At 38.1% G+C, this 14129-nt stretch overlaps 1 protein-coding gene across 1 annotated transcript in view; it reads right to left on the bottom strand.

Annotated features, from left to right (window-relative positions):
- The window catches only part of SMURF2 (SMAD specific E3 ubiquitin protein ligase 2), a 145691-nt gene that overhangs the window by 91568 nt on the left and 39994 nt on the right, over positions 1–14129 (bottom strand). Inside the window, exon 3 of the mRNA XM_044005578.1 lies at positions 3499–3607. Coding sequence (XP_043861513.1) covers positions 3499–3607 — 109 coding nt within the window. The remainder of the gene's footprint in view (positions 1–3498; positions 3608–14129) is intronic.

Raw genomic sequence — 14129 nt, 5'->3', positions numbered from 1 at the left:
AGGAGGCCCAGAGCCCAAATCTGGACCCAGACATGAAACAACCCACCGTTTGCCCCACAAAGAAGAAGGATAAACTAAAAATGAATGCTTTACAGATATCATCCCGTCATATTCAGTTCAAACCTGTGTCTTCTGTGTATTCCTTACTGAGAAAGTTCTTCTCATGTAAATATGTAAACAGTTTAACCTTTTAATGTCCCTCATGGTTTCTTTTTCCAGTTTACCTTTTTATGCTTCTCCAGGGTCTTGTAATCGAAAGTCAAATTTTCTATTCAGTTCAGGTCTTTTCATCACAAATGCCTGAAAGTCCTCATTTTCACTGAAATCCCATTTTTTCCTCTGAAAGATTATACTCCGTTTTGCTGGGTACGTGATTCTTGGCTGTGGTCCCAGTTTCTTTGCCCTCTGGGATATCATATTCCATGCCCTCCAGTCCTTTAATGTAGATACTGATAGATCTTGTTTTATCCTTATTGGAGCTCCACAGTATTTGAATTCCGTTTTTCTAGCTGCTTGCAATATTTTTTTCCTTGACCTGGAACCAATGGAATTTGGCTATAATAATGTTCCTGGAGGTTTTCCTTTTGGGATCTCTTTCAGGAGGTGATCAGTGGATTCTTTCAATTTCTATTTTACCTTCTGCTTCTAGAATATCAGGGCAATTTTCCCTTGCAATTTCTTGGAAGATGTCGTCTAAGCTCTTATTTTGGTCTTGGTTTTCAGGTAGTTCAATGATTTTCAAATTATCTCTCCTGGATTTATTTTCCAGGTCAGCTGTTTTTCCAAGGAGATATTTCACATTACGCTCTATTTTTTCATTCAATTAGATTTGGTTTACTGTGTCCTGATTTCTCATAAGGTCACTAGCTTTCATTTTTTCAATCCTAATTCTTAGGCAATTATTTTCTTCAGACTGCTTTTTTATCTCCTTTTCCATTTGACTTTTCAAGCTGTTGACTTTCTTCTCATGACTTTCCTGCATCACTCTCATTTCTCTTTCCAGTCTTTCCTCCCTCTCTCTAAATCTTCCTTTTATCTCTTCTAATTTCTCTTCAAAGTCCCTTTTGAGAGCTTCCATAGCCTGAGACCAGTTCATATTTTTCTTGGAAGCTTTGGATGTAGGGGCCCTGAGGTTGTTGTCCTCTTCTGAGGGTACACCTTCATCTTCCTTGTTGCTGAAGAAACTTTCTATAGTTTTGAACTTTCTTTGCTTGCTCATCTTGCTATCTTTCACTTTTAACTCCCCACTGGGGGGCCCTGCTTCTAGGCTACATTACTGTCCCCAGCTTCAGAGGGTCCAAGGTGTTTTGGTTTGAGGGAGGGAAAATTTTTCTCTCACCTGGCCTGTTCTCTGGTCCGAAGATAACCTCAAGCCAACTTACTATAACCAACCAGCAAAGCTTTCTGTGGTGTGGTTCTTAGCTTCTATAAGCCTACACCCCTCCCCCACCTGGGCCTCCCACCGCTCAGGATTTCTTCCTGGTTCCCCACTGGGAAGGGACAGCTGAATTCCTCCCTAGGTCCTGCTGACACACCTCCACTTCGCGCCCCCCCCCCAACCAGCTGTTCAGCCCTCTCACCCAACCACAAGCTCAGTTCCAGAAGATGCTGGTGCTACAGCTGATTCAGAGGCTCAGGGGTTAAGTTCCTCTGGTGCGGCGTGCCTGGGGTCTCTGTCGTCGAGATGGCAGGGATGGACTTTACTGGTAGCTCAGCACAGCCCCCTTTAATCACTTTAGTTCAGGTCTTCATTGTCTCTCAATTGGACTACTGCAATTGTCTCTTAAGTAGCTGTCCTACCTCATCTTTCCCTACTCTGATCCAACCTCCATAATGCTAACAAAGTGATTTTCTTAAAGCACAGGTCTCTACATGTCACCCCATAACTCAATAAGTTCCAGTAGCTCCCTATTATCTCTAGGATCAAATAGAAACTTCTGTTTTGCATTTAAAGCTTTCCACAACCTGGCCTCTTCTAACTCCCTAGCCTTCTCATACATTACTTCCCTCTACATACTCTTAAAATCTAACCACGTGGGGCAGCTAGATGGCGCAGTGAATAGAGCACCAGCCCTGGATTCAGGAGTACCTGAGTTCAAATCCGGCCTCAGACACTTAACACTTACTAGCTGTGTGACCCTGGGCAAGTCACTTAACCCCAATTGCCCCGGAAAAAAACAAACAAACAAAAAAATCTAACCACACTGGCCTACTTGCTGTTCCTGACATACAGCATGTCCCATCGTTATGAACAGAACCCTGGCAATTCCATATGCCTAAAATTTGCTCCCTTTTTATTTCTGCCTCTTAGAGTCCCTAATTTCCTTTTATTTAAGACTTAGCTGATGGAGCAGCTGTCCCGGCAACTGTACTTTGCCATAGAAAATTACCTTGAGGGGCAGCTAGGTGGCGCAGTGGATAGAGCACCGGCCCTGAAGTCAGGAGTACCTGAGTTCAAATCCGGCCTCAGATACTTAACACTTACTAGCTGTGTGATCCTGGGCAAGTCAACCCCAATTGCCTCACTAAAAGAAAAAAAAGAAAAGAAAAAAGAAAATTACCTTGAATCTGCTTTTATATGGATTTTGTATATACAAGCTAGACTGTTTCTTGTATATACAAGATCCATATACATACATTCACTTATCTCTGTATCCCTAGCATTTAGCTCAATACTTGACACATAGTAGGTCCTTAATAAATGTTTGCTGATTGAATGATATCAGACCTTATTCTCCTAGAAAATGACCTAAAGTTAAACAAATTAACCAAAATTCTTAAAACTAAGGTTCTGTTTTGCTATAGTCTGATTCTATTCTGCCTTTCCCCACCTCTAGAAATAACCATTTTCATGAGTTCAAAACTGACCTCAGACTCTAGTTATGTAACTCTGGGCAAGTCACTTAATCCTGTTTGCCTCATATCCTTGATCTGTAAAATGGGTTGGAGGAGGAAACAGCAAACCACTCCAGTATCTTTACCAAGAAAACCCCCAATTAAGTCATGAAGAGTCGGAAAAAACTGAAACAACTCAACAACAAGAAATAACCATATAGAAAATTAATTCCCAATCTTTAAATAAAGTGATTCCTTTTTAAGTCAAAAAAGATCATAAATAAGCCTCAGAGTAGTTGTACTATTTAATAACTACTGATTAAGAAAATACATAGTGGGCAGCTAGGTGGTGCAGTAGATAAAGCACCAGCGTGGATTCAGGAGGACCTGAGTTCAATTCCGACCTCAGACACTTGACACTTACTAGCTGTGTGACCCTGGGCAAGTCACTTAACCCTCATTGCCCCGACCCCCCCCCCAAAAAAAACCATAACAAAAGAACAATGCTTGCTATGACAAAGAGATGTACTTTTCAAAAAAGAAGCTAACAAAAGCCCAACCACCACAATTCTGCCTCAAGATAATCGTTTCCAGTGACTGCTTTTCTGATGTTGTATCACCAAACTTGAATTACATGCATTATTCCAAATCTTTTAAACCTACAGGTCATAATGCTGATTCCATTTTGGATCAAGTGTATTCTTCACAGTATCTGTAGAATGGCATTGTCCAGATCCATCAACCACCACTTTAGCAAATGGATCAGGAAGTCCTGTGAAAAAAATGGGGAAATTTTCTTTTTAAAACAGTATTTTTGACACAAGAAGCAAACATTAGTATGTATTAGTAGCTATATTTTAAACAAAATGCTCTCTCCAAAGTTACTAGTGATCATTTAGTTGCCAACCACATATCAATTATTAACTTAAAGACTTCAGCACTTTAATTCTCTATTTTGAGCATGTCATTTTAGCTCTATATATGCATCATTATAAAGAGATTAAAGAAATGTAATTTCCATAAATGTTAACTAAATATTTTTATTGTTGCATATATTTCTGCTTTTAAGTTACAAAAGACTAAAATGTGGATAAAAATACCCAAAAAATCCATGGTATTGGAAGGAACCCCTCAAAGATCTAATGCATCACATTTGAAGAATTCCATTCTTTGTCCATTCTTCTTAACTTTGCAGTTATAAAACTTGGCTACCAAGCATATCCTACACACACACACACACACACACACTATGCACGAGATAGTCCATATCCCTAATGGCCATAAAAGATGAACAGATAGCTGATAAATGTAACTGAATTCAAAGAAAAGACTAAAAACTATACGAAATAATTAGACAATTAACCAACATTATACAGGGCAGCTAAATGGTACCATGGATAGAGTGCCAGGCCTGAATTCAGGTAGACTCATCTTCCTGAGTTCAAATGTGGCCTCAGACACTAGACATGAGATCCTAGGCAAATCGGTTAACCCTGTTTGCCTCAGTTCCTCATCTGTCAAATGAGCTAGAGAAGAAAACAGCAAACCACTCCAATACCTTTGCCAAGAAAACCCCAAATAGGGATCATGAAGAGTTGGACACGATTGGAATGACTGAACAACAACAACAAATTACATCACACAGTATATTAGGAGTTCAGAAAAGGGACAAACAAGCATGAATTAGAATTTAAAATGTTATTGAATAAGTGAGACTTATGGTAGATCCCCAAGTATGGACAAGATTCAATTAAATGTAAAGAAAAAAGGATGTATTCCAGGAAGCATGAACAAATAAATACACAAAGATAAAATGAGTATATGTTTGGAAGATGGTGGTAAGGCAACCACTGATTAGAGCAGAGGGTTGGGAAGTAAAAGGAAAAAACTAGGTAGATAAGTTAGGCTCATAAAATAAAAGTCACTCACTGTAGGTCCTTGATCAGGAGTGACAGGATTAAAGCAGGGTTTTAGAAAAATTAACCAAGCAGCAAGTGTCCTAGAAAGAGGAAGAGATGGAAATGAAGAAAGTCTGATGGTAACTACTGTAATACACATAAGAAAGATTAAGAAAACACTAGGGTGGCAGAAGAGATAAGAAGGGAGAAATGGCAGAGAGAAGAGACATTTTGAAGAAAAAACCAATAATACTTGATAAGTGAGGGGACTTGAAGTATAACAAAAAATACAAAGAGGACACTAGTAGCTTATAAAATTTCTGTATAATATATAAGGGTGTGCCCCTTTTAGACTGGCAATTTTGCTTCCTTACTGCGTGGGGCAAAGACACATCTGAGACTAGTATTTGAAAAAACTATGAAAAATGCATTAACTGTCTCAGTTCCTTTTCTTATAAGAGCAACAAGGAGCTGTGGACTGATCCAACCATTCTGGAGAGCAGTTTGGAACTATGCCCAAAGGGCTATAGAGCTTTTCATATACCCTTTGACCCAGGACTTTTTTCCCAAAGAGATCATAAAAAAGGGGAAAGGGCCCACATGTACAAAAGTATTTATAGCTGTTCTTTTTGTGGTGACAAGGAACTGGAAATTGAGGGAAATTCCCCATCAATTGGGGAATGGCTGAATAAGCTGTGGTATATGAATGTAATGGAATACTACTGTGCTGTAAGAAATGATGAGCAGGCAGATTTCAGAGAAACCAGGAAGGACTTGCATGAACTGATGTTGAGTGAGATGAGCAGAACCAGGAGAACATTGTACACAGTATCAACAACACTGTGTGTTGATCAACTGTGATAGACTTGATTCTTCTCAGCAATACAATGGTCCAAGATAGTTCCAAAGGACTCATGATGGAAAATGCTCTCCAAATCCAGAAGAAAAGAAAAGAACTGTTGAATCTGGATGCAGATCAAACCATACTATTTCTATTGTGTTTGTTGTTGTTTTTCTTTTTTGAGGTTTTTCCTTTTTGCTCTGATTCTACTCTCATTACATGACTAATGCAGAAATATGTTTAATGTGATTGTACATATATAACCTATATCAGATTACTTGCTGTCTTGGGGAAGGAGGGAGAGGAAGAAAATTTTGAAACAAGAAATCTTATAAAAACAAATGTTGAAAACTACCTCTACATGTAACTGGAAAATAATAAATTATTTATATGGGAAAAAAAGAGCAACAAGGGAACTTTAGAATTAGAGACTGAGGACTCTAGAACCCTATAACTATTTTGTGATTACAAAGTAAATGCCCAACACCTGGTTATAGTCTAGTCTGCCAAGATGAAAATTTGGTAAATGTACTGGTTGATCAACTCAAGTTGTTAAAGACTTTCATTGAGGCAACCTAGTCTTGAACCAGGAAAATTGGTTGAAAAAGAAAAAGAAAAAAGAAAAAACTGAGTCTGGTGAAAGAAAAGAGACTAGGGCTTTCACTGTCATCTACTGTCACCAGCTCCAGAGGAGGTAAAAACAAACTCCTCAGTTCGACCAAGAGAAAAGAATGGAAGAAGTTTCAACAAGTTCTCAGTTTAAAAGGATGACAACTGCAGTATAAACAGACTCTCTAAAGAGAGTCACCCTGGGAGGCTACACACATATTCTAAACATAAAAACAAAGACCTGACTGTGATTTGACTGATATTTAGAGAACACCCATGTGAAGAATTCCCTCTAGCAATTCCCCTTAAATGCCATTTACAGTCTTAGAGATGCCTCGAAAACTGAGAGATTAAGTGACTTGTCCAGGTCACAGAGTCAGTATTTGTTAGAAGTGAGATCTGAACCCAGGCAGGTTTTCTATCTACAGCCCCATCCATGCTGCCCCAGTTCCTTCAGAATCCATGGCTTTCTTACCCTGGAACATCTCTCTGATACTAGGGTTCCCTTCTCCCTTTGCTGAGTTCCTCCTAGAACCTTCATTCCAAGAAATGGTCCAGACCAACCATATTTCATAGATCTCCTATCTCTGCTTCTGACTCTGTACTTTGCCGTGATCCTCTGCCTTACCCTTCCCCCATTTTCAGCTCCCTTTTATTCATCGTCTAGAAGCTCCCAGAGAGCAGGAATTATCTTGGTTTTTTTTGCTTTTACTGATACCCCAGTGCTTAGCACATAATACTCAATAAATGCTTCTTGAATCATTGTCTCTAATGAGGCTAGGGCTTTTAGAATTACCTTTAGAATTAATTTACAAGATTTTGGTACCAGAAGTACCAAAAAATGCTAACTTGATTACCTATTTCATTAACTCAACAAACTTGGCTTCAAATGAAAAATTGCTTCCATTGGATAATTGCTATATATAAATAAAATTCTAAATTCTAAAAGGAAAGAAGGAAGGAGCTAAAAGAAAAACAAAGGTTTAAACAATGGCAGCATTATTAGAATACATTATCCAAAATGACTACTTTGAAGGAGACAACACTCATTCTGACCTATTTAAGTTCTATTAAGTCTGTCTCCAAAGCTATGTCAACACCTTATAATCATACCTGATATTAATATTTACATATTTCTTTTACTCACATAGTTCTAAACAGTGGCTGGCACATACTAAGTGCTTAATAAATGCTTGCTAAGTCAGTAAACACCAGAAGTTCAATGGTATATTATTAACAATATAAACAACATTCTGATCAACATCAATCAAAAAATCTGCATTATATTTAATTAAAACAAAAATCACTTTTAAAAGGACAACAGATTTAGAATGAATTATGTTTCAAAAGTCCAGGTATAAGCTGACTTGCCACTTTTTCCCCCCAAAAAATGTTATGCATGACAAGGGGTTTCCAGGCTACAGAAGAAAAACATTTAACTTATAATACAGAGTCCTTCACTCACTGTACTATAGAACCCAAGTATCATGTATAAATGTTTCCATATGAAAACTCAGGATAGTAACTCAGGAGATCAGAAATGTGTCCTCCTCCATCCCCACCTTCAAACACTAGTAACAATAAGGCCCTTTCCCACCTCCCGACTCTCCTCCCACAAAAGGCCACCTACAATAGTAATTTCCCCTAACTCTAAGCCCTATTGGTAGTTACTAGACCTGAGGAAGGAGCTACAAAAGGAAGGTTTGGGATATTGTGTTTAGTTTGGAGTTAAAGAACAGAGATGATGGAGTTCCAAATGAGTGAGGACTATAACTCTGGTACAGTACAAAGCTCTGGGATTGTTCTGCCTACTTCCCTTTCCACTAAACACTACCTGCTGCTTCTAGCTGGGAATATTCTTATTCCTTGGACCACTGAAGAATAGAATGGATCTTACTTTTTCACTACCTTCCTGTCCCTGAAACAAATACACAAACTCTTCAAGGTCTACTAAGGAGTTTTTTACCCTATGTATGTTTTTTTTCAATTGAGAAATAAAGGATTAAATGGTTTCTACTTATGTCTCCCCTCACCATATTTTTACATACATTTTTATAGACATTAGTTAGGAAAAATAAAGGTCATAGGTGATATTACCAAATCTTGGCTATGCAAAAGACTGACATTAAGATATTACTTCTAAATCTAAAAGGCATCTAAAAGTCATGTACTTCAACCTTTTCATCTTACAGGTGAGAAATCTGAGGCCCACAGGAAAGTTTTCATTGAACTATTTAAGGACCTTTTAGAGTGAAGTCATATCATGACCCAGACATCCAATAGTGTTGATTCAGATTCAGAGATGAGTTCCAAACAATTCTCTTACTAAGGGAAAGGCAGAGGATCATGCCATCCTTGCACAGGAAACAAAACACTTCTGACATTGTAGCACCAAGGAAGGAAGCTATAAAAAGCTTGAAGCTTTGGAAAGATAATTAAAATTTGAAACTCCAAGGGTAAAAGTTGACTAAGCTCTGAAAGTAGGTCAAGGTTATTAGAGACAGTTGCCTAGGCAAGGGAGCATTTAGGAGATACAATGAGCTGACTTTTTGGTGATGTTAAACCAAGAAACAATCATAGTACCTAGGAATCAATAATAATCAACAAGTGACTTCTAGGTGTAAGGCATGGAAGGTACAAAGCCAAAGAAGGAAAAAATCCCTACTCTCAAAGAGTTTACATTCTATGAGAAGAAAAAACTATGTTCACGCCTAAGTATTTATGAAATAAATACAAAGAGTTAGATACAAGGTAATGGGGAAGGGGGGGTGGGACTGGCAGTTTAGGGAAGTGTAAATCAAATAAGGCTGTATCTAGAAGGAAGTGAAGGAAGGATTCTATAAGATGAATGTGAGAAGTATATTCCAAGCACAGGAGGGAACCAGTAGAAAGGCACAGAGAGAGGATATGAGGAAGAGAACACTGAGAAGGCCAGTTTGACTGGACTATAGAAAGTAGGAAGGGAAGAAATATATAATGAAGCTAGAAATTAGGGCCATGCTTTAATAGCCAGCATAGCTTATAGTTTATCCAACAGGCAGTAGGCAACCACTGTAGTATAATGAGTAGGGGAATGACATGGTCAGATCTGAGTTTAAGAATTTGGCAACTCTATGAAGAATGGATTGGAGTAAGGAAGAGATTTAAGACAGGAAGAACAATGATGAGGGTAAAAAAGACAAGGTCTTACTTTTCTGGAACCTACTAAGCTAATGACTGAAGCCTGAGTAGCAGGAACTGAACTAAAAGGCAAAAGCCCAAAGGTCCAGATTAAAACAGGAACTAGCCTGCCTAAGAGGGAAATAGGCAGGGCCTGAAAGTGACCAGAGTGGCGCTCTGAGCTGTCACAAGTTAATGTACAACAAGGTATGATTGCCTTTAATTTATTTAACCTTCTCGGTCATTTTAAAGTATACAAACTATTTTGCTAAATTGAAAGAGACCCTTGGGAGTACAGAATGACACTGTATGCCACACTGAAATACACACTATAATACCTAAGAATTTTAAGGGTCATTCTTTGGAAGAGAAATCCACATTATTCACCCAAATGGTGGCAGACCAAACAAGCAGCCACAGAAGCATCCCATCCCAGACGGCACACGGGTTTCCTGATTCACAGTCTCTGTGGCCCACCTCTCATTATCAGCACCATGATTCAGCTCCAGAGGAGCCACCTGCATTCTTCTCCCAGATGAGCTTGTAAAGTATAGCAATGGCCAATAGCAAAGCTACAGACCTCATCAGCTAAAATGTGCATTTTAATCCTAAATGAATCTACTTAAAATAAATTTAAGATCTCATTTACTTATGTGTTAAATAGAAAGAGACTTGCTAAGACTTATACAAAATTATTAACATGAGAAAACTTAAAATGATCCATGAAAATCTTTATTCTTCCTAAAAGTTTAGACAAAAATAGACACTTATCTGCTCTATGCTTCTATTTCTTCAGTTAAAACTTGGAATATTATTTAACATTACCTATTTCACCAAGTAGGTATGAGAGAAGCATGAATTAAGAACCCACTTATTACCTACCAGGCACTGTGCTAGCACTGAAGAAATAGAAAAGATGAAAGCATCCCTGCCTTCAGGGAGTTTACATTCTACATATCACTCACACACACACACACACACACACACACACACACAGATACTTTACATATCCTTCAAGCAGCTAAGTGACACAGTGGATAGAGGGGGCTGGGCTGAGTTCCAATCGGTATTCATACACTTACTACCTGTGTGACTCTGGGAAAGTCACTTACCCTGCCTGCCTCAATTTCCTTAACTATAAAAATATGGATAACAATAGCACCTGCCTCACAGAAGTGTTGTATTAAAATGAGATGCTATCTATAAAATGTTTAGCATAATGTCTGACACATTAAATGCTTGTTCCCTTTCCCTTAAACAGGCAAAAATTTTAACACAAGTACACCCCAATTTAAGAAATTATCTTCAAAATTCAAAACTTTAAACAGATAAAGTTAAGGAAAAACTTTATATAGCAAACACTTTCTAGTGGAAAGTGCACAAGTCTTAGAATCAGAAATCCTAAGAGGAGCTCAGTTATGACATTTACTGGCTGCATGACTATTGTTAAGTCCCTTAACTTCTCTGTGCTTCAATTTCTTCAGCAGATGAATAGAAATAACAATGTTAATATTACCTACTGCACAAGGCAGGTGTAGTACCTACTACTCATCAGACACTGTAGTAGGCCAGGGAAAGAGGGAAAAAAAGGGAAGAGTTCTTGCTTTCAAGGAGCTTTCATTCTATGTGTAACACATACAAACATGCACACACAAAATAGAAGTAGAAATAAATATAAAATAATTTCAGGGGGGAGGTACCAGCAACTGAGATTAGGAAAGGTCTCATGTAGCACTTGAGCTATAATTTCTAACAAATGTAAGTTTTTATTTGCTTTACAAAAACCTCTGAAGGTTTCCTGCATTATTCTCTACTACTTTTAGTAGATGTTTCTGATATTATCAAAAAATTGATTTACACGAATTTTCCAAGAACATATTATGCAAAATAATACCTACATCTATACTCCTAAGATTTTTCTCCACCCCCTTTACCAATGCTCCCTCCCCACCAGCACTGAAATAAACAAACACAGCACATCTCATAGGAGTACTTTGAAGATAAATTCATTAATAAACTTAGTAGATTAAAAAAATGTAAGAACAGTACCAGGAAGAGCATTCCATGACCTTGGGCAAGTTATTGAATCTCTGTGGGCTTCAGTTTCCATATCTGTAAAATGACGTGGTTGTAATAGTCAACTTCTAAGGTCTCTTTCTATGACCTTATGATAAGACAAGAGGGACTACTCTGTGACTCATGTATGTTTCAAACAAGGCAGCTTGGACTGTCCAAAGCATTTCATCAAAGGAGCTAAGGATAAAGTTCTGTGGTGAAGAACAAGATTGGTCAGAGGCTGGAGTTACTACTGAAAAGCCCCTGCTGAGGCTAAGGAACAGCAGCAGTGTTTATTTCAGGAGAGAGAAAGGACAGAAAGGAAGAAATGAGGTAATAAGTGGTTTCTTTCCCCTTGCCACTTCAGACCTTACTCTGAATTGGCCCTCAAGTAGCATGAAAAAGAAAAACAGGGAAGAGAGAGAGAGAGAGAGAGAGAGAGAGAGAGAGAGAGAGAGAGAGAGAGAGAGAGAGAGATTTCATAGAGCCTGCAATGTGCCAAACACTGTACTATTAGTATCACGTGATCATCACAACTATCCCTGCAAAGTAGGTGCTGTTATTATCCCCATTTTACAGATCAGTAAACAGAAGCAAACAGAAAGGAAATGACTTTTCCAGAGTCCCACTGCTAGTATATGTTTACTGCCAAATCTGAACTCCGATCTTCCTGACTCCAGGCCCAGTGCTCTATTGGCATTGTGCCACCTATCTGCCTGAAAGGAGGAACCTGACATTTGAGAAGGATAGAAAAAACCCTAAGAGTCTCCCAGCCAAGTGGGAAGAGAGGTAAGTAAATAGCAAATCAAGAGTATAAGGGAAAGAAAAAGGGTTTCAGAAAGAATCAGGACTCATACTAAAGATTGGAAGACACTTGAAAAATATATTTCTTCTGAAAAATCTCATTAAAAGTACACTTTATTTTTTTAGAATTGGAATTGACCCAGAAAATTCAAGATATGTCAGAGCATATTAGGCATATATATGCTGCAGATTGCCTCTCATTTTAATCATTTCCAAATATTTTCAAAATTCCAATGTAATATGTCTACAAATATAATTAGAAATTATTATTTCTAAAATTATGCACAGGTCAAATCAAGTGAAGTCAACAAGTATTTGTTAAACACTATGCTAAGTGCTAAGAATACAAACAAACGTTAAAAAAAAAATACTACGGGGGAAGCTAGGTGACCCAGTGGTAAAGCACCAGCCCTGGATTCAGGAGGACCTGAGTTCAAATCTGGCCTCGGACACTGTGACCCTGGCAAGTCACTTAACCCTCATTGCCCTGCCCCCCCCCCCAAATAGTCCATCTCTCAAGGAGCTCTAAGTCTAAGCGGGAGAAAAAAACATGAAAACAACTAAGTATAATTAAGATATATAGAGAAAATAAAAAGGAACTAATCTTAGAGGAAAGGTTATTAACATTAAGGGGAGGGGGCGGCTAGGTGGTACAGTAGATAAAGCACCGGCCCTGGATTCAGGAGTACCTGAGTTCAAATCCAGCCTCAGACACTTGACACTTACTAGCTGTGTGACCCTGGGCAAGTCACTTAACACCCATTGCTCCGCCAAAAAAAAAAAATTAAGGGGAATGAAAAAAGGCTTCTCACAGAAAGAAGGATAAGGTATGAAGGAGGTCAGACAGGCCAAGAGATGGAGATGAGAAAAAAGAGAATCCCAGGCATGGGGAAACAAGTCATTTATCTGTAAAGTTTATCAGAGTACAAGTTAAAACCTTAACCTAGAGTCTTCTCCTCCCTCTGAACACCCCCCCCAAAAAAGATACAAAATGGAATGAGTTAAAGGTTTGGGGGTTTTTAAGAGCTTATGAATTGCTTCTTATACTCATATTGGTTCACTTTTTATAAGTAGTTCCAAACAGTCTCATAGAACTTTAAATTATAAGCCCAATAAATCCCTATTTATAATTTCATCAGATTGTAGAAATTTACAAACTATTTATCCCAATTCCCTCTATTTATAAATTCTGGAAATAAGTCTAGAGAGTTTTAAGTAATGGCTAAACATTGAACAGGGAACAAGAAGAAAAGTTGGTAATTTGAAAGCAGTTCCTCTAAATTCAAATCAAATGCCTTTCCACTATAATACACTAAATTCTATTTTGTTTTTATATGAAAACACATTGCATGACTTTCCAAAACAGCATAAGTAAGGCCTCTGAATATGTTCTACTTCCAGCTTAGGAGGGAAAATGTTGGCCTAGTAGGATCATGCATAAGGAACTATGAAAGGGATTTAGACGGCTTTGGAATTGTGATGGTGAAAGGAAATATGGAAAGAGTTAAGATGCTGGAGAAGAAAAACAACTCCAGAAGGAAGACAAGGAAGTTAAGACAAAATAAAATAAATGGATGAGAAAAGGGAAGAGGTTAGTAAGACAGGGGTGTGGCTTTCAAGTAAAGATGAGAATGACACCACCAAAGCTGAAGTCCTTTCCCCTCAAAAAGCACTTTTGCTATTGTACTTTTGCAAGAAAATCTGACAAAAACAACCAAAAACTGAGACTTACTTCCAGAAAGTACCATGGCAACTGATTTATACTCAAATCAAGGCTGGGCTGCCTCTTAGAAAAGACAGAAGAGGAGCTTGAGGAACAATTCTCCATTCACCAAATTATCTGGGAGAATTGAAGGGGTGATTTGGGGGAAAAAAAATTAAAAGACTTCAATGAGAAAACAATGAAGAAAAAGAATCTGAAAAACAGA

The sequence above is a fragment of the Dromiciops gliroides genome, chromosome 4, assembly GCF_019393635.1.
Source record: "Dromiciops gliroides isolate mDroGli1 chromosome 4, mDroGli1.pri, whole genome shotgun sequence".
Taxonomy (NCBI): domain Eukaryota; kingdom Metazoa; phylum Chordata; class Mammalia; order Microbiotheria; family Microbiotheriidae; genus Dromiciops; species Dromiciops gliroides.
The sequence above is the reverse complement of the archived record's forward strand: the minus strand, read 5'-3'. Positions and strand labels throughout refer to the sequence as shown.